This window comes from Babylonia areolata, chromosome 30 (genome assembly GCF_041734735.1).
Source record: "Babylonia areolata isolate BAREFJ2019XMU chromosome 30, ASM4173473v1, whole genome shotgun sequence".
Classification (NCBI taxonomy): Eukaryota; Metazoa; Mollusca; class Gastropoda; order Neogastropoda; family Buccinidae; genus Babylonia; species Babylonia areolata.
Window position 1 is genome coordinate 7,757,597 of NC_134905.1, and position 20,777 is coordinate 7,778,373.

The following is a 20,777-nucleotide window of genomic DNA, read 5'->3' on the forward strand; positions in this document are numbered from 1 at the left end:
GAAATCTGTAACAGATGATTTTAATTAACAAACGTAAATGATGGTGACTGTGACAGTGTGGGCATTGACGATTGAGTGAAACTTGTAAAGATTGACTAAGTGGTCACTGATGATGATTGCAACTCCGTAAATGTGTTTTTTGTTTTTTGTGTGTTTTTTTGTTTTTTGTTTTTTCCTGCAACCAGAGATCTTAACTGCTGCCATTCTGGTGCTGTCTTTGTTTTTCGTAATTATAGTTTCTCCCAGGTACAGCCTTTTTCGTTAAGTTCTTTTTCAACAGTTCTTGGTCTTCCTTGCACTCTTTTTTTTCCCCCATCTGGTGCCCAGCAAAGGGCTACTCTTTCTCTACCTATTTAATAGAAATTATAATAGTAGAAATACATTTTTATTGCGCTTTTCAAAACTCTTAAAGTGCTTTACATTGAACACATCAGACACACATTCACACTCTCTCTCTCTCTCTCACACACTCACACCATCATCATCACCATCATCATTTTCTGCAGTTGTTTTTGTTTTTGTCTGGATGTTTGTTTTGTTAATGCTTTCTTTTTCTTCTCTTTATTTTTTTTTCACTAAAACAAATTGTCCACCGATGCAATATTGAAATTGTTTTGTCGTCTAATTTAAGCATAAATATGTATCTGACATGTAATGAAACATCGTGATGTACATTGCTGTTGGCTCTGTGATTGGTTTATGTAAATAAATCATGGGTTAACTAGTTCCAGATTATTTGTATTTCTTTTTATCTCAACAGATTTTTCTGTGTGAAATTCGGGCTGCTCTCCCCAGGGAGTGTGCGTTGCTACACTACAGCGCCACCCATTTTTTGGTATTTTTTCCTGTGTGCAGTTTTATTTGTTTTTCCTATTGAAGTGGATTTTTCTGCAGAATTTTGCCAGGAACAACCCTTTTGTTGCCGTGGGTTCTTTTACGTGCGCTAAGTGCATGCTGCACATGGGACCTCGGTTTATCGTCTCATCCGAATGACTGATGTCCAGACCACCACTCAAGGTCTAGTGGAGGGGGAGAAAATATCCACGGCTGAGCCATGATTCGAACCAGCGCGCTCAAATTCTCTCGCTTCCAAGGCGGACGTGTTACCTCTAGGCCATCACTCCACTATGAGAGTGTGTGTGTGTGTTTGACTTGATGGTACGAGGTAGTTTCTCCTTTCAGAACACATCGTGTTGATCTTTTTCTGTATTCTGCCATCTCTCGCTCATGTTTACTGCTAGATTTATTTCATTTTATTATAGTTCTCATGCACACACATACATACACACACACAATTTTTTTTAATTTTTTTAACACTAATATTCACATGCATTCCCTTTCCTTTATACACTACTTTACCCCTTTCTGTCTAAAAACACTTATAGTGAATAGACGTTAAACTGAAGAAAACACAAATTGACATGTACACAGTGACATGCACACTCTGCTTGATTTCATTTTTATCACACACACACACACAGTGTGCACTCACATGCACGCACAGATGCACACACACACACTGATTTAATTGTTGTCACATACATGCGCACTCATACACACACGCGCGCACACACACACACAGAGCTGACTTCATTTTATTTGTTTAACACACACACACACACACACACACACCACACATGTCTAATACACAGAATTTTAGTTCAATTCAGTTCACACATACACAGTGACAGACACACTGGTTCATTTCATTTAGTTTTATTCCATCCCAACAGTGATAAAAAAAAAATTAAAAAAAGCATGCTGTAGACGAATAAATAGAATATGATCTCTGAGCAGTACACTTGGGCAATGGAAGGCACATTGAAAATATAAACAAAACAAAACAAAAAAGATTCTATTAAAAAATCCGAGGAAACTCCAAATGAAAATTTTGTTTCCAATAAGTTACAGATATTCATTTGATCTATGTCCATTAATAGCACATGCTGCGATGCATAGTGAATCATCTTTACAGCAATGAATTTGTCTTGCCACGCATACTGGTGATTGTAGAAATAAAAACTGCATTAGACTGATTATAGCAGTGAGTCTGATAGACCTTTGCATATTACAGGATGGCAAAGAAGATGCCTTATAAAATATCACAAACTGTTCAAAATTATTCATCTCTTTCAACAGCAGTTTACAGGACACAGCTTACAAAGCACAAACATGAAAATTAAAGAATGGAAGAACAAAGACAGTGACTGCAAAAAGATGCCAGATTTTGTAAAACTCCATTATTTTGACACCAGATAAACTATCACACATCATCAAAGCACGTACACGCAATGTGAACGTCCGGTCTCCATTTCAAAACTTGTCTATATGACACGAAGAGTTGCGTTAACAGATCATAATGCAGACTTGTTAACATACAGATTTTAAAAATCTAGCTTTTATATGCTCTTCTAATTCTTTTACACACTGAATAAAGATGTATGCACACACACACACACACACACACACAAACTCTGGGTTCTGAGATCTTGTTGCTAAGAGTGCAGCCAACTGCACAGGGCCATATCAGGACTGTCAAACCATACAAAAGCTCAACCGCGTCAACACAAAGCTGTTACATCTTGCACAAACTGTCTCAAACCTTAACACCTATACATTCTGTAGCTTTTTTTTTTTTTTAAAGAATAGCTTAGAGCTTCACCTTGCCAAACTCCACACCATACTGACCGGCCAATGCTGCTCTGTGAAGGCACTTAGAGGGGAAGGAACGTCAGAGAACATTTAGGCCGCTTTGTTGCCTTATCTTTGGTTGAATCAACTGAGAAACATCATCATCTCTTCATTCGTGGATATTCCATCATAAAATCTGGAAAAATAGATGCTCTTTCTTGGTCCCAATATAGAGTCCATTACCTTTGAAAAATAAGCATTTAATCTTGAAGAAAATGAATACATGATCATCCATAAAAAAAACAGCTGAACAAGTTCAGTAGCTAGTCATGTGTGCATATGTTACATCATCATGTAAGTTTTTGTACTGTTTTTGAATTGCTCATTTAGACATGCAAGTTCAATTAATGATTAATTATTCAGAATCACTGATACTCATTAACACGACAGAAAACTCATGCAGTAATAAAAAAATTTGTTATGTAGGTTATAAATTATTAAGTTACTGTATAACTGACAATATAAACCAAAACAGTCATGGAAGCTCATTTTAACTTAAGTATGTCTTCATACCGTGATAAAAGAAATAGTTGATGATATTTACAAAAGCTCCTCCCAATGATATATGAGAAAAGTCATTTGAATTTATAAACTCTCAAATAATATATTTAACATTTTTTTCCCCTTGCTCACCCAGTACTAGCAATAATATTCATCTATGAAAAATAAATATCACTTTTAATTGACGTGGAGTGCAGAAAAACAACAAACATGCTACAGTTTACAACCAGACCTTATCTTCAAAATCAAATTCAAAATCTTTTAACAACCAGAACTTGATCTTCAACACTAAATTCAAAATCTCATCTCTTCAAAATGTATAAATAAATGAGTAAAGGAAAAACTGAATAAACTAACAAATAAATAAATAATAATGAAAAATAAAATAATAAATGAAATATTTAAAAAAATCAACATATGGAAGCAATTCCTTTGAGCAAAAAATGTCAACACCATTCTGTCACAATGGAAAATGTTAATACGCTATGTTCTGTAAGTGTACGCTATGTACAGTGTATCACTGTTTTTTCTATCCCAGCCAGTCACACAGGCCCACCCCACTAGGGCTGAACACCCACTGTCATCCATCCACTAGAACCTGAAGGATCATTTACCGTTATTGTTTCAAATCAAAATAAATTATGGTGCTTAGAGACTTGCTGACCACTACGGCCATCTCAAGGCCATCACACCTAAGTGGCTGGCTGGGCTGTAAACATAAAAATTTTAAATAAGATATTTTATTTACAGTTTTGAGAAGATTTTTTTGTTGAAACGTGGTAACAGCCCTGAGATGGCCTAAACGGTCGGCTGGGCTCTAAACAACATGAATTGAACTGAATTGAATCAAGGCCATCACCACGTTGATATCAACTTCAAAGGTAAAAAAAAGTACAATAAAAACTAATCATTGCTTCAAGTTTTCACGTTGACCATTCCATCAATTTGTCACCAGAAAAAAAAAAGTTACCTGAATACAAATATAATCAGCGGTATACATAATGCACCTTCAAATCCCCAAACAAAAAAACAAAAAAAAGAAAAGAAAAGCCAACATAAAAACTCACACACACACACACACACACATCCCAGATGCATAAGAAGAAGAACAAATTACAACAAAGTAAGAGTTCACAATTATCAAAAAAACAAAAACAAAAAAAAGAGAAAGGACAAAAATATTCAAAGGTGAACAGACCAGTAAGACAGAAAGGAAGAGACAGCAGAAACATCAGGAAAAAGTCCGAAACAAAAGAGGACATTTCAGGTACAGAGTGTCAAGGAGGTGGGGACTATTCATAAGTGAAAGAGCCCACAGTAATCCCCACATGGGAAACAGTGTATACAATGGAACATATGATCAAACTTTACAGCAAAAACTAATTTGGGGGAATATTCGTATCTATAAGTCAAAGAGCTCACATTATCCCCACATGGGAAACAGTGTATACAATGGAACATATGATCAAACTTTACAGCAAAAACTAATTTGGGGGAATATACGTATCTATAAGTCAAAGAGCTCACATTATCCCCACATGGGAATCAGTGTACACAATAGAACATATGATCAAACTTTACAGCAAAAACTAATTTGGGGGAATATTCGTATCTATAAGTCAAAGAGCTCACATTATCCCAACATGGGAAACAGTGTACACAATGGAACATATGATCAAACTTTAGAACAAAAAGTATTTTTCATGACTATTCATAAGTGGGTTCCAGAAGAAGGAGACTATTTATAAGTGAAACAGCCCAAGGTATCCCCACAGGGGAACCACAGTTTACTATGGAACATATGATCAAACTTTACAGCAAAAAGTATTTTGTGAGCCAATTCATAAATCATTATTGTGTCATGAAGGTGGGGACTATATTTAGTGAAAGAGCCCACGGTATGAACACGGGGGGAAACAATGTATACAATGGAACTGTGGATCAAACTATACAACAAAAACTACTTTTGGAGACTATTCATAAAAGAAACAGTCAAACGGTTTCCAGAAGGTAGGGACTATTTTTAGTGAAACGAGTCGAACAGTTTCCAGAAAGTAGGGACTATTTTTAATGAAGAGTCAGTTTCCAGAAGGTTGGGACTGTTTTTAGTGAAAAGAGTCAGAGTTTACAGAAGGTAAGGACTATTTTTAGTGAAAAGAGTCGGAGTTTCCAGAAAGTAGGGACTGTTTTTAGTGAAAAAAGTCGAAGAGTTTCCAGAAAGTAGGGACTATTTTTAGTGAAAAGTGTCAGTTTCCGGAAGGTAGGGACTATTTTTAGTGAAAAGAGTCACAGTTTCCAGAAGGTAGGGACTATTTATAGTGAAAAGAGTCAAACAGTTTCCAGAAGGTAGGGACTATTTTTAGTGAAGAGTCGAACAGTTTGCAGAAGGTAGGGACTAATTTTAGTGAAAAGAGTCGAACAGTTTGCAGAAGGTAGGGACTATTTTTAGTGAAAAGAGTCAAACAGTTTCCAGAAGGTAGGGACTATTTTTAGTGAAGAGTCAGTTTCCAGAAGGTAGGGACTATTTATAGTGAAAAGAGTCGAACAGTTTCCAGAAGGTAGGGACTATTTTTAGTGAAGAGTCAGTTTCCAGAAGGTAGGGACTATTTTTAGTGAAAAGAGTCAGAGTTTCCAGAAAGTAGGGACTGTTTTTAGTGAAAAGAGAGTTTCCAGAAGGTAGGGACTATTTTTAGTGAAGAGTCAGTTTCCAGAAGGTAGGGACTGTTTTTAGTGAAAAGAGTCAGAGTTTCCAGAAGGTAGGGACTATTTTTAGTGAAAAGAGTCGAACAGTTTCCAGAAGGTACGGACTATTTTTAGTGAAAAGAGAGTTTCCAGAAGGTAGGGACTATTTTTAGTGAAGAGTCAGTTTCCAGAAGGTAGGGACTATTTTTAGTGAAAAGAGTCGAACAGTTTCCAGAAGGTAGGGGCTATTTTTAGTGAAGAGTCAGTTTCCAGAAGGTAGGGACTATTTATAGTGAAAAGAGTCGAACAATTTCCAGAAGGTAGGGACTATTTATAGTGAAAAGAGTCAGAGTTTCCAGAAGGTAGGGACTATTTTTAGTGAAAAGAGTCAGAGTTTCCAGAAGGTAGGGACTATTTTTAGTGAAAAGAGTCAGTTTCCAGAAGGTAGGGACTATTTTTAGTGAAAAGAGTCAGTTTCCAGAAGGTAGGGACTGTTTTTAGTGAAAACAGTCAGAGTTTCCAGAAAGTAGGGACTGTTTTTAGTGAAAAGAGCCGAAGAGTCTCCAGAAGGTAGAGACTATTTTTAGTGAAAAGAGTTGAACAGTCTCCAGAAGGTAGGGACTGTTTTTAGTGAAAATAGTCGAAGTTTCCAGATGGTAGGGACTGTTTTTAGTGAAGTGTCAGAGTTTCCAGAAGGTATGGACTGTTTTTAGTGAAAAGAGTTGAACAGTCTCCAGAAGGTAGGGACTATTTTTAGTGAAAAGAGTTGAACAGTCTCCAGAAGGTAGGGACTATTTTTAGTGAAAAGAGTTGAACAGTCTCCAGAAGGTAGGGACTATTTTTAGTGAAAAGAGTTGAACAGTCTCCAGAAGGTAGGGACTATCTTTAGTGAAAAGAGTTGAACAGTCTCCAGAAGGTAGGGACTATTTTTAGTGAAAAGAGTTGAACAGTCTCCAGAAGGTAGGGACTATTTTTAGTGAAAGAGGCCACGGTATCCCCGCAGGGGAAACAATGAATGCAATGGAACATATGATAAAAACTATACAACAAAAATTATTTTGGGAGACTATCTATAAGTGAAAGTGCCCTAGCTTGGTGCCCCCACATGGGTTACACCATGTACAATGTAACATATCAGACTTTACAACACAAAACAAAGTATTATGGGGGACTATTCATCAGTTATCATTACATCACTATTGTTGCTTATAGTCCAGCCGACTGCACAGAGCCATATCAGGACTGCCCAACAACACAAATGTCCAACCGTATTAAACACAAAACTGTCACATACACACACACACACACACACACACACACACACAAAGCCATTAAGATATCCCTACAAAACAAAAGTTTATGACACTTTATCTTAACCATTTAGCTCCTTAGAGGAAATGTGATTGGGACGTCAGCCATTCCAACCCCAAGATTACAAAAAAAATTGTAGAAAAAGCAATACTTCAAAGCCAAACAAAAAATACATGAAAAGGCCATAATTATAGGCAAATAACACTGCAGAATGGACGGCTAGTGTCCATCCCAGAGTTTACAATTTCACTACCTAATCGCCAGAGCAAAACAGCGCAGATAGTACATCACAGACTGCCGAAAAGAGAAAAAAATGTCAAGGCTTGCTGGGGAAAAAACAGAGGGAATGGCCTAGAAAGGAAGAAAAAGGGAGATAACAGTGATGGCAGAAAATGGGAGATAACAGTGAAGGAAGAAAAAAACCAAAGGCAGAAATAAAGAGAGCAATAGAAAAGAAGAAATTTCTTGCACAGAATTTCCAGAAGGTGAGTGCTATTTATACTGAAAGACCCTCAGCATCGTCATGGGGGACAATTCATAAGTGAAAGAGCCCCAGCATCGTCATGGGGGACAATTCATAAGTGAAAGAGCCCCAGCATCGTCATGGGGGACAATTCATAAGTGAAAGAGCCCCAGCATCGTCATGGGGGACAATTCATAAGTGAAAGAGCCCAGAGTGTCCCCACAGGAGAGAAGCTATATACAATGCAACATAATAATTATGATCAAACTTAATTTACAATAACAAAAAAATTTACAACAAAAAGTATCTTGGGAAGGTTACATATATGTATACATCAGCAAAAAACATCAACAAAAAAGAAGCAAAATATAATGCGTAAGAATATCGGCTATATAAAAAAAGAGATTATCTGCAGTCTCAAGATGGAAGCTTGAATTTCCAAGCTCCATTATGTATGTCATGATTTTTATCCACAAATAAAAATGATTTTTTTTTTCAATCTACTGACAACTGTATGCATATTCAAGGAACAATACAGGTTTAACAATACAATTCTGTTTTTACTAATATCATCAGCAGCAGGAGTGAGTATGTCAATCGAGTTCTGAAAAAAAAGAAAGAAAAAAAGAACTTATAATAAATATTCTTTGTAATAATAGATCGCTGGAGAGTTCTGCAGCCATATTGGATCTTGCACATGCACTTAAATATTACTTGAAATTGCGAGCAATGCCGAAGACGATCAACATAAACAAAAAGCAGCAAACAGTACTGTCCTCCAGGCCAGTTCTTCAGCTGATAACCTCCATTGCTGCAACCAAACTCTGTACAATGAAGTGCCATCGTATAAACAATTGAAAAAGAAATAGCCGAGTGGTTAAAGTGTTGGACTGTCAATCTGAGGGTCCCGGGTTCAAATCACGGTGACGGCGCCTGGTGGGTAAAGGGTGGAGATTTTTACGATCTCCCAGGTCAACATATGTGCAGACCTGCTAGTGCCTGAACCCCCTTCATGTGTATATGCAAGCAGAAGATCAAATACGCACGTTAAAGATCCTGTAATCCATGTCAGCGTTCGGTGGGTTATGGAAACAAGAACTTACCCAGCATGCACACCCCCGAAAACGGAGTATGGCTGCCTACATGGCGGGGTAAAAACGGTCATACACATAAAAGCCCACTCGTGTGCATACGAGTGAACGCAGAAGAAGAAGAAGAAGAAAAAATTTTTTTTAATGAAGCAAAATGTTGAAAAAAGAAGCTAGATGTTTCACACGTTCTGCCTCTCGATCGCCTTTGTTGCTCGCAACTTTGGAAATCAACTTCCAGAGCACAGATCATGTGACGCACCTCTATAAGTCATGAAAGTAAAGAACTCTCAATGCTCCAAAGGGGCACACGAAATAAACTTGCCCTCTCAGTGGTCTGTACCATATATATATCGGGTATTTGACAATTTGATAATACTCGCATAATTTGTGTCCAAACTTTTAGATATTTTGTAGACCTGTTGATGATACCCTAAGGTTACTGTGTGAAAATTTTCAATGAATTCGGTTTCTCTATCACTGAGAAAATACTTGTCAAAAAGCGGTTCACTTTTTTGGGGACATCATATACATATTCTACATTAAGTCAGATTTTGACACCACACTGAATTTCTGTAAGTCACTGAGGTAACATGAATTTTTCACATATTATGACAACGGCAATAGTCCAGCAGATGATACTGATGTAAATGTTTCACCCATTTTCTCAACATCTACTATCGCTTACTGTACAGGCCCCACTTTGACATGGTGTTATGTGCTTGGTAAAGTCTTTTTACTCACATTTCTCTCACTCCACATGGGTGTGGATGGGTACCTTACCTCAGTTGGTAAAGGTTAAAACAACTGGGAGAAGTCTGAATATTTTAGCATCATATTCATCGATAAATTACATCTAGCTATCATAATGCCTTAGTACATTTTCTGATGAGAAGGAAACTAAGCATAAATAAATAGAGCTGACTTCTATTATGATATATTGAGTAGTTTGTTGCATAATGTATCCTGTTATGAAACGAAAAAGGATTGCTGCATAATGTTACATTTCTTCTGTTTTTTTCTTTTATAACATTACCACTATCATCACTGAAAGAAGAATTATTACCATTATCATCATCATCATCATTATTATCACTATCATTAGTATCATTGCTGCTAGTGTCATTATCATTCCATCACAAACATAACATATACAGAAAACAATTTAAATCCCAAGACAAAATGTACGAAAGCAGAACACATGTAAAGACTTGAAAATACGAGAGAAGTAATGATGTGACTGATGCAAAATCACACAAAAAAGTCATATACCTCATCAACGCTTGATAAAATTTTCTGTACATATTATGAAAGCATGATACTCGTCTACCTACATGAAGTTGGTCAAATGTTATTATCTATCATCTGTTTTAAAATTCACAACAGAAGGCCATGTATTTATATCATTGTCTTTTCATACTATGATAATGGTCCTAGTCTAACAAACATTATTTATGAACATTTCATCCATTTTCCAAGCGACTATTTGAACATTTTCTTTTAACAAACAAGTTCTACTGACTTGCTGCATAAGGTTAATTTTCACTGATTAGAAAGAGAAAGAAACCCCCTGCAATTCCATTAATTCTGTGAAGAGAGGAAGTCTTCACCTTGCTCAGCAGTAGATCTGTGTGATTGTCAGTTTCATAGACTGACCAGTCTGGGAGACGCTTTAGACAGATGACAACTTTTTACCACCATTTTGCACTGAAAATCCTCTTATTTCAAATCAAGTGTAATTACATTCATTCGTTGTATATATGCAGTATAGTCAGAAGTGCCCAACTATGACCATTAGAACAGCAGAGGAGGCAACGCAGTCCCCGCTATCTGGGCCAGAATTTGATTATAGCGGAGAGTGTCTTGCCCATGTCACATTCCCACTCTCTCGACAGAGAGGGTTTTAGGACAGTCAGCGTTGAGATGATCCCCAAAGGCCAACTAGCCCCCAAGGCTGCAGACCTAAAGAGCCAGTGCAGTCTTGCCTCCAAGCTTGAGAGTTACAGCCCTTCATAAAAGTTGTAAATGAATTCCCACTTCAGTGGAACACCCACTGATCACACAGTTCTCACTTTGCTCCTGACACGACTGTAAGCTTATGTCACTCGCTGCTACAAGCTGAACGTTGGAAACTACATCACGGATCCAATGTACATATTTATAACTGTCAGATGTTAATGCATGGCAAAGAGAGTATTCCTCAAGGCTAATGTTCAAGTTAAAATAATTGGTACTGAACTTAATTAATCATAATAAGATATCAATAAATCATATGAAAAATAATTTTGAAATATTTCACTCTTAAAATATAAATACCTGAATGCCTATCAAAAATAATCTTTAAATATATATACAGATGAATTATTTTAATTGGAAATCAAATTATCATGGAATGATACTTCCGACCACCAAGAATACCTCTTTCATGCTTGAGTTATCCCTGAAATGAAACAAAACCAACATCTTCTTTCTGACAACCCATAACAACAACCTCCACATCAGAGACAACCCTGCAGCCTCCATCAATCAGGACAGAGTCGAGCTTCCTTCCAAAAAATAAAACACAAAACCTTAATCTTCTTCCCTAAAACTAACACCAACCAACCTCTCCAGAACAGCTCAGTCGACATAACAAAGTCGAGGTAGGCACAGAAACAGCACCTAGGATGGGTTGTGTGAGCGTACATAGCAGTGTTAGGTTTGCGTATCGTTAAGAATGAGAGAGAGAGAGAGGGAGAGACAGAGGGAGAGAGAGAGAGGGAGACAGAAAGAGAGAGAGAGAGAGACAGAGACAGAGAGAAAAAGATGGAGAGACAGAGAGAAAGAGACATAGGGAGAGACAGAGAGGGAGAGACAGCGAGGGAGAAAGAGAGGGAGAGAGAGAGGGGGACAGAGAGGGACAGAGAGAGAGGGACAGAGAGAGAGGGAGAGAGAGAAAAAGAGAAGGAGAGAGAAAAAGAGAGAGGGAGAGACAGAGGGAGAGAGAAAGGGAGAGACAAAGAGGGAGAGACAGAGGGAGAGGGAGAGAGAGAGAGAGAGAGAGAGAGGGAGAGACATAGGGGGAGAGAGAGAGGGAGAGAGAGAGGGAGAGAGAAAAAGAGACAGAGAGAGAGAGAGAAAGAAACAGAGGGAGAGAGACAGAGGGAGAGAGGGGGAGAGACAGAGGGAGGGAGAGAGAGCAGTGTGGGTGAAGGTTCCCAACTCCACGGTACATTTTTCGTACTTAGGAACATTCTTAACTCAAAGCAAACTTAGCACTGCAACGATCCCCCCATGCAACCCAGCCCTGATGCTTTGAAGATGGAAAATACGTACTGCATGCTCATCCAAATGGTCCCTGGGGCCTTCTATGAATTTGTAGAATATTTGTATTTGTATTTGTAGTTCTTTTTATCACAACAGATTTCTCTGTGTGAAATTCAGGCTGCTCTCCCCAGGGAGAGCGCGTCACTACACTACAGTGCCACCCATTTTTTTGTATTTTTTCCTGCGTGCAGTTTTATTTGTTTTTCCTATGGAAGTGGATTTTTCTACAGAATTTTGCCAGGAACAACCCTTATGTTGCCGTGGGTTCTTTTACGTGCACTAAGTGCATGCTGCACACGGGACCTCAGTTTATCGTCTCATCCGAATGACTAGCATCCAGACCACCACTCAAGGTCTAATGGAGGGGGAGAAAATATCGGCGGCTGAGCTGTGATTCGAACCAGCGCGCTCAGATTCTCTCGCTTCCTAGGCGGATGCGTTACCTCTAGGCCATCACTCCACAAATGAATACACACATCAAGAGAGTGAAAGTAGTGCATCTGTTTACGCATACCCAGATTCAAACACTTCACTGTTGGCCGCTGTTCTTTCTCTGTCTCTGGACCTTGCATTTGAAATGAACTTCCTCTTTCGGTTCGTCAGGGCTCACACTCCGTTCTTTCAAGTCTGGCCTTAAAACCCGCCTCTTCCTCCCTCTTCCTCATCTTCAGTTTCTCCAGTGTAGAATCATGCACGTTTGTGGATGACTGACGTGAAAGCACATTGATTTCTCTGCACAAGATTCAGTGCTATATGAACACTATTCAACATCATTGTTTGTATCCATGTGTGATCACAGTGTGCAGCAGCATCAGTGGCCCTCTGCAGCCCAGGTCACGGCGGACCCCTGACAATCGTCATAAATGATTTTCAACTCATCGCAAGACTTGGAAACATCCATCTCCATCCTTCACAAAGAAGTCAGAAAACCCCTCCCCCCCTCCCAGACCCTCCCCCCACCACACCCTCCCCCAGCCCCCATCATTCAGAACAGAGTCAAGTTATCCCCTACATGAAATAAAACTTCTCTATATAATTATATATATTCTTCCCAACAGCTAGACAGTCCCTGAAACACCTCAAACGTTCACATGGAAGTCGCACAGACAATGCTCCCCAAAAAACTTGATCCGTCATGCGCAAGTCACACATACACTATCCAAAACACTTCCATCCTTCTGAATGAAGTGAATCCTTCACGCGTAAGTTACACATACACCCCCCAAAATACATGAATCCTCGGTGAAGTCAGCCACATACACCCCCCAAAATACATGAATCCTCAGTGAAGTTAGGCACAACCCCCCCAAACAAAACAAACAAACATGAATCCTCAGTGAAGTATGAATCCTCAGTGAAGTTAGGCACATACACCCCCCAAAATACATGAATCCTCAGTGAAGTTTGGCACATACACCCCCCAAAATACATGAATCCTCAGTGAAGTTAGGCACATACACCCCCCAAAATACATGAATCCTCAGTGAAGTCAGGCACATACCCCCCCAAAAATACATGAATCTTCAGTGAAGTTAGGCACATACAACCCACACATCACTCAAGCCAAATCAAACCTCTTTTTTCCCCAAGCAACATAAATAAACAAATCCATGAAACACCTCAATTGATCATAACAACGTTGTTTTAAGCAGCAGAGTGGTAAGAATGCTCGGGCAGTCAGCCGCCAACAAAGAACTGTTGCCGCCGACAACAACAGAACTTTCCAAACCACCAGCTCTCTTTTTTCCCAACTGACGTAAGCACCTCCACAGAACACCTCAATCGATCAAGACAATGTCGTGTTAGGCAGTAAAGTGGTGACAACACTCGGACTGTCACCTGCTAAAGAACTGTTACCGCCAACAACCACAGAACTGTTCCAGACCACCGGCTCGAGGCTCGGAGGTCGCACAATGTCCCTGACAGTGTTGTACACGTCCATCACCACGGCAGCGTTGAAGAACACGGGCAGCGTCCACACTAGGGGCCTCAGCCATGTCGCCACGGGAACGGGGATGTGGGCGGAGCTCCTGCGACGGCTGCTCAGCACCATGAGGAAGACGAAGACGCCAGCCTGAGCGTTCAGCGTCAGGGAGGCGAACTTTTCTAGAATCTCCACAAATCCCTGTGAAAAATAAACAAATAAATAAATAGCCCTCCCCAAAAAAAACCAACAAAAAAACTGTCAATGAATGTCTCGTGGAATTCATGTCCTGAATGACAATCATCAAGAACAATAACAATCTTAATCTGTTAATCTAAACAGAGAAACAAGATCTTAAAAATCACAGCATTCACAGCGATAATTTTTTTATATACTCTAAAGAGGGAAACAAAATATTAAAAAATCACAGCATTCTGAGAGAAAGAAACGACTTTTTAAAAATCTAAACAGGGAAACAAAATGTTTAAAATCATAGCATTCAGAGAGAAAAAATATCTTTTTTTCATCGTTGTATTATATGTGATTATTATATCATAATAGAATATAACCATATTCATATAAGGTAGTCTCATTTATTATTCAACCGTATTATGTTATTTAATATAGTCTTATGCTATATATATTCAGAGAGAGGAAAGAAAAATTTTCGGATGAGACGCGTGCAGAGAAAGGAATCCTGACGAACATAAATCTCAAACCAGATTATCTTTCCTTAGCTACATGTCCTCATCAAAACAATGGAGCCATCAACACATGCAGAGAATGTACATGTAACAAACGACGATCACATCACAAATAACGCTCAAGAGAGAATCAGTTATGCCAAGATACAATACTCATAGTGAGTGATATATGCAAAAAAAGTAAGGACGTTCAGATTTCTGAGTACAAGTTATTATAGCAAGAGCACGTTTGACATTTCCTACTAGAAGTACATTCCAAACACAGGTAGAGGACGTGAGAGAGTGAGAGAGGGTGAAGAGGAGGGGGGGTGAGGTCTGTGTGGGTTAACAGGGAAACCAATCTTAATATGGCTATAAATGGTAACCTTCATGCATTTACATTTTGAATAAGGGTCTTCCAATAGGATCAGTGTTGCAAGAATTGACATGCACACTGATGTAAATAGACTGCTGTGTGTGTGTGTGTGTGTGTGTGTGTGTGTGTGTGTGTGTGTGTATGTATGTATGTATGTGTGTGTGTGTGTGTGTGTGTGTGTGTATGTATATGTGTATATATATATATATATATATATATATATATATATATATATATATATATATATATATGTATATATATATATATATACACACACATATATATATATATATATATATATATATATTATATATATATATATATATATAGAGAGAGAGAGAGAGAGAGAGAGAGAGAGAGAGAGAGAGAGAGAGAGAGAGAGAAACACTAGCAGAAAAATGTAATTCTTCACAGATAGCCCACATATATCTCCCATCCAGCCCTCCTGTCTCTCTGTACATGCTCACTCAATCGTAAACACATGCAAAGAGCCACACACACACATGCACACGCAAATGTAAATGTATACAAACATACATCACACTCACATATAACGCTCACATAGAGAAATCTGTTTTGACAAAACAGTGATAAAATACATCATAAATGAGTGCACCTTATATGCGAATAAAATTAGTAACAGGACAGAGCAGGGATTTCTGAGTACAAGTTATATGAAAGCAAGAGCACTTTTTACATTTCCTACAAAGATAGTACACTCACCACAGAGAGAGAGAGAGAGAGAGAGAGAGAGAGAGAGAGAGAGTGAGTGAGAGTGTGAGTGTGTCTGTGTGTGTGTGTGTCTGTGTGTGTCTATGTGTGTGTGTCTGTGTGTGTCTGTGTGTGTGTGTCTGTGTGTGTGTGTGTGTGTGTGTCTCTGTGTCTGTGTCTGTGTGTGTCTGTATGTCTGTGTGTGTGTGTCTGTGTGTGTGTGTGTGTCTCTGTGTGTGTGTGTGTGTGTGTGTGTGTGTGTGTGTGTGTGCATGGGTGTGTGTGTGGGTGTGTATTGAACTGTTTTTGTAAAGCACCAAGAACCCTATTTAGAGAATAGGTGCTGCAAAAAATTCACATTATTATCATTTATTATTTTACTGGGAAGAGACTCACCTGGGGGTCTGCCATGGCGACAGCGAACACCAGGAGAAAGGCCACCAGTGAAACCACCACTGAGAACACCCTGTAATCATTACAATACATAGCTGGGCCCTCAGCAAAGTGAGACGTGTCATAAATGGTTTCTCCAGTGCAATGGGAAATTATTTACAGCTTAGTCTTTTGTGAAGGACTATGACTCATACTAGGAGGCCAAATTGCACTGGCTCTTAGTGCTGCAGCCTTGAGGGTTAGTTGGCCTTTGGGAACCATCCCCACGCCAACTGTCCTAAAAACCCTTTTGGTTGAGAGAGTGGGGGTGTAACTTGGGCAAGACACTCTCCACTATAATCAAATTCTGGCCCAGATGGTCGAGACAGCAGTCACTGGGTGGAATGAGGAAGATCAGAGTACAGTGCCCTTCCCAAAGACACAACACTATGCGGAGTGATGGCCTAGAGACAGCGCGTCCGCCTCAGAAGCCAGGGAATCTGAGCGTGCTAGTTCGAATCACAGCTCAGCCACTGATATTTTCTCCCCCTCCACTAGACCTTGAGTGGTGGTCTGGACGCTAGTCATTAAGATGAGACGATAAACCGAGGTCCTGTGTGCAGCATGCAGTTACCGCACGTAAAAGAACCCACGGCAACAAAAGGGTTGTTCCTGGCAAAATTTTGTAGAAAAATCCACTTCGATAGGAAAAACAAATAAAACTGCACGCAGGAAAAAATACAAAAAAAAAAAAAAGGGTGGCGCTGTAGTGTAGCGACACGCTCTCCCCTGGGGAGAGCAGCCCGAATTTCACACAGAGAAATCTGTTGTGATAAAAAGAAGTACAAATACAAATACAACACCAAGTCGAAATGTGGCCTCAAACCCTGATCACTTGAAGAACACTGGATCACAAGTCCTAGGCCTGACTGATTCTGCCATGCGCTATGCCTCACAACTATGTACACAGTAACAGACTGAGAAAAACGCATAATGAAAAATATGATAGGGACAAAATACTACTATTGACAAAACCACATGCAAAGTGTCAAAACTACAGATGCAATGATAGGGACAAAATACTACTACAGACAAAATAACATGATGGGGACAAAATACTACTATTGACAAAACCACATGCAAAGTGTCAAAGCTACAGATGCAATGATAGGGACAAAATATTACTACAGACAAAATAACATGATGGGGACAAAATACTACTATTGACAAAACCACATACAAAGTGTCAAAGCTACAGATGCAATGATAGGGACAAAATACTACTACAGACAAAATAACACGATGGGGACAAAATACTACTATTGACAAAACCACATACAAAGTGTCAAAGCTACAGATGCAATGATAGGGACAAAATACTACTACAGACAAAATAACATGATGGGGACAAAATACTACTACTGCCAAAACTACATGCAAAGTGTCAAAGCTACATTGCAGCAGTACGTGACAAGACTTTTTTTTCTTCTTCTTCTTTGTTCGTGGGGTACAACACCCACGTTCACTCATATATATGAGTGAGCTTTTACGCGTATGGCTGTTTTTACCCTGCCATGAAGGCAGCCATACTCCTTCTTCAGGGGTGTGCATGCTGGGTATATTATTGCTTCCATAACCCACGTAACACTGACATGGATTACAGGATCTTTAAAGTGTGTATTTGGTATTCTGCCTGCATATAAGCACAGAAGTTCGGGCACATGGTGGTTCTGCACATGTGCTGACCTGGGAGATTGGAAAAATCTCCAACTTTAATCACCAACTGTGCCAAACCCAGGGATCGAACTCGGGGAACTGATGGGCGCAATAGCTGAGTGGTTAAAGCGTTGGACTGTCAATCTGAGGGTCCCGGGTTCGAATCAAGGTGACGGCACCTGGTGGGTGAAGGGTGGAGATTTTTACGATCTCCCAGGTCAACATATGTGCAGACCTGCTAGTGCCTGAACCCCCTTCGTGTGTATACGCAAGCAGAAGATCAAATACGCACGTTAAAGATCCTGTAATCCATGTCAGCGTTCGGTGGGTTATGGAAACAAGAAGATACCCAGCATGCACACCCCTGAAAACGGAGTATGGCTGCCTACATGGCGGGGTAAAAACGGTCATACACGTAAAAGCCCACTCGTATCCATACGAGTGAACGTGGGAGTTACAGCCCACGAACGCAGAAGAAGAAGAAGAAGAACTCGGGGAAACTTGGGCAAGAATCCAGCACTCTTAACTGTTTGGCCACTGCACCCCGTCACCAGACAAGACAAGACAAGACAAGACAGGGCAGGACAGGACAGGACAGGACAAGACGTCAACTCACTTCAGTCTGGTACAGCAGACACGTGGTGGTGTTTTGCTCTGGTCGTGGTAACCTCCCCTCTTCATCAAAATACTGTGTACCACTCCCGTCACTGAAAACCACAGAGTGTGCAATGCTGTGCTGTGCTGTGCTGTGCTGTGCTGTGCTGTGCTGTGCTGTGCTGTGCTGTGCTGTGCTGTGCTGTGCTGTGCTGTGCTGTGCAGTGCTGTGCTGTGCAGTGCTGTGCTGTGCTGTGCTGTGCTGTGCTGTGCAGTGCTGTGCTGTGCTGTGCTGTGCTGTGCTGTGCAGTGCTGTGCAGTGCAGTGCTGTGCTGTGCTGTGCTGTGCTGTGCTGTGCTGTGCAGTGCTGTGCTGTGCTGTGCTGTGCTGTGCTGTGCTGTGCTGTGCTGTGCTGTGCAGTGCTGTGCTGTGCTGTGCTGTGCTGTGCTGTGCTGTTGTGTGTGTTTCCCCCATGACGCTACAAACATCACAATGCAATGCAGTGCTGTGCTGTGCTGTGCTGTGCTGTGCTGTGCTGTGCTGTGCTGTGCTGTGCTGTGCTGTGCAGTGCTGTGCTGTGCTGTGCTGTGCTGTGCTGTGCTGTGCTGTTGTGTGTGTTTCCCCCATGACGCTACAAACATCACAATGCAATGCAGTGCTGTGCTGTGCTGTGCTGTGCTGTGCTGTGGTGTGTGTTTCCCCCATGAAGCTACAAACATCACAATGCAGTGCTGTGCTGTGCTGTGCTGTGCTGTGCTGTGCTGTGCTGTGTGTTTCCCCCATGAAGCTACAAACATCACAATGCAATGCTGTGCTGTGCTGTGCTGTGCTGTGCTGTGCTGTGGTGTGTGTTTCCCCCATGAAGCTACAAACATCACAATGCAGTGTGTTGTTGTGTAGCGCAGAGAAGCTGAAATCAGTGTTGTGTAGCGTAGTAAATGTTGGCACTGGAAAAAAAAAAAGGTGTATACTGTACCGTGCTGTTGTGAAAATACAGTGTAGTGTAGTGTAGTGTAGTGTAGTGCAGTGTAGTGTATAGTGTAGTGCAGTGCAGTGTAGTGTGGTGTAATGTAGTACAGTACAGTGCAGCGTAGTGTTGTGTGTGTGTGCATTTTACTTATATATAGGATTTATTCCCTTGATGTTTTTATTAATGTATTGTTGTACAATACCCTATGGTCTTAATGTGTGTGTGTGTGTGTGTGTGTGTGTGAGTGTGTGCGTGCGTGCGTGCATGTCATTTTTAGAAATATATACCCTTTTTTTGTTGGATGTTTTCATTTGTAAATATTGTTGTGCAATACCCTATTGTCTTAACATGAGTATGTGTGTGTGCGGAGGGGGGGGTTAGTCTATCGTCAGCTATTGGGAATTCTTATTCGACTAGTTTTAATCTCTTCTTATGCTGCGCATGATGATTTTATGCTAGTGGTTACAACGAGCCTGTGACTGCACAACTTAATTCCCATGTGGATTAATAAAGTGTTTTTGATTGATTGATTGATTAGTGTAGTGTAGTGTAGTGTAGTGTAGTGTAGTGTAATGTAGTGCAGTGCAGTGCAGTGCAGTGTAGTGTAGTGCAGTGCAGTGTAGTGCAGTGCAGTGTAGTGTAGTGCAGTGTAGTGTAGTGTAGTGTAGTGCAGTGTAGTGTAGTGTAGTGTAGTGTAGAAAAATACAGTGCAGTGCAGTACAGCAGTGTAGTATATTGTGGTACAGTGTAATATTATATAACAATAACAATAATTCATTGCACTTACATGGCGCCAACTCCACATATAATGGGCTTTAAGTGGCTCGCATAAACAATACACATACAATAAACAGTTCAGCGTTCCGTGTCAGAGCATTTTATCTCTACCCCCTCCCCCAAATTTCCCCCCCACACCCCACCCCACCCGCCCTTTGTGTACTGTGTAGCAAACTAACGTACGTGTGTGGTAGAGGGCGCCACCGATGGTGAGGTAGGAGACGGTGATGCTAACCATGATGAACACCTCCACCAGCACTGCCACCCACGTGTAGCGCGGGTAGTCACGCCCCAGTATCTGTGATAGACATCATCATCATCATCATCATCATCATAGCCACGTGTAGCGTGGGTAGTCACGCCCCAGTATCTGTGATAGACATCATCATCATCATCATCATCATCATCATAGCCACGTGTAGCGCGGGTAGTCACGCCCCAGTATCTGTGACAGACATTATCATCATCATAATCATCATCATCATCATCATAGCCACGTGTAGCGCGGGTAGTCATGCCCCAGTATCTGTGATAGACATTGTCATCATCATCATAATCATCATCATAGCCACGTGTAGCGTGGGTAGTCATGCCCCAGTATCTGTGATAGAC

At 40.4% G+C, this 20,777-nt stretch overlaps 1 protein-coding gene across 1 annotated transcript in view; it reads right to left on the reverse strand.

Annotated features, from left to right (window-relative positions):
• Positions 1-11,835: 11,835 nt before the first annotated feature.
• The window catches only part of LOC143275376 (uncharacterized), a 38,838-nt gene continuing 29,896 nt past the window's right edge, over positions 11,836-20,777 (reverse strand). Inside the window, exons 14-17 of the mRNA XM_076579443.1 lie at positions 20,349-20,463; positions 18,441-18,531; positions 16,133-16,202; positions 11,836-14,167 (exon numbers count right to left, since the gene is read on the reverse strand). Of these exons, the coding sequence (XP_076435558.1) occupies positions 13,829-14,167; positions 16,133-16,202; positions 18,441-18,531; positions 20,349-20,463 (615 nt within the window). The 3' untranslated portion in view covers positions 11,836-13,828. The remainder of the gene's footprint in view (positions 14,168-16,132; positions 16,203-18,440; positions 18,532-20,348; positions 20,464-20,777) is intronic.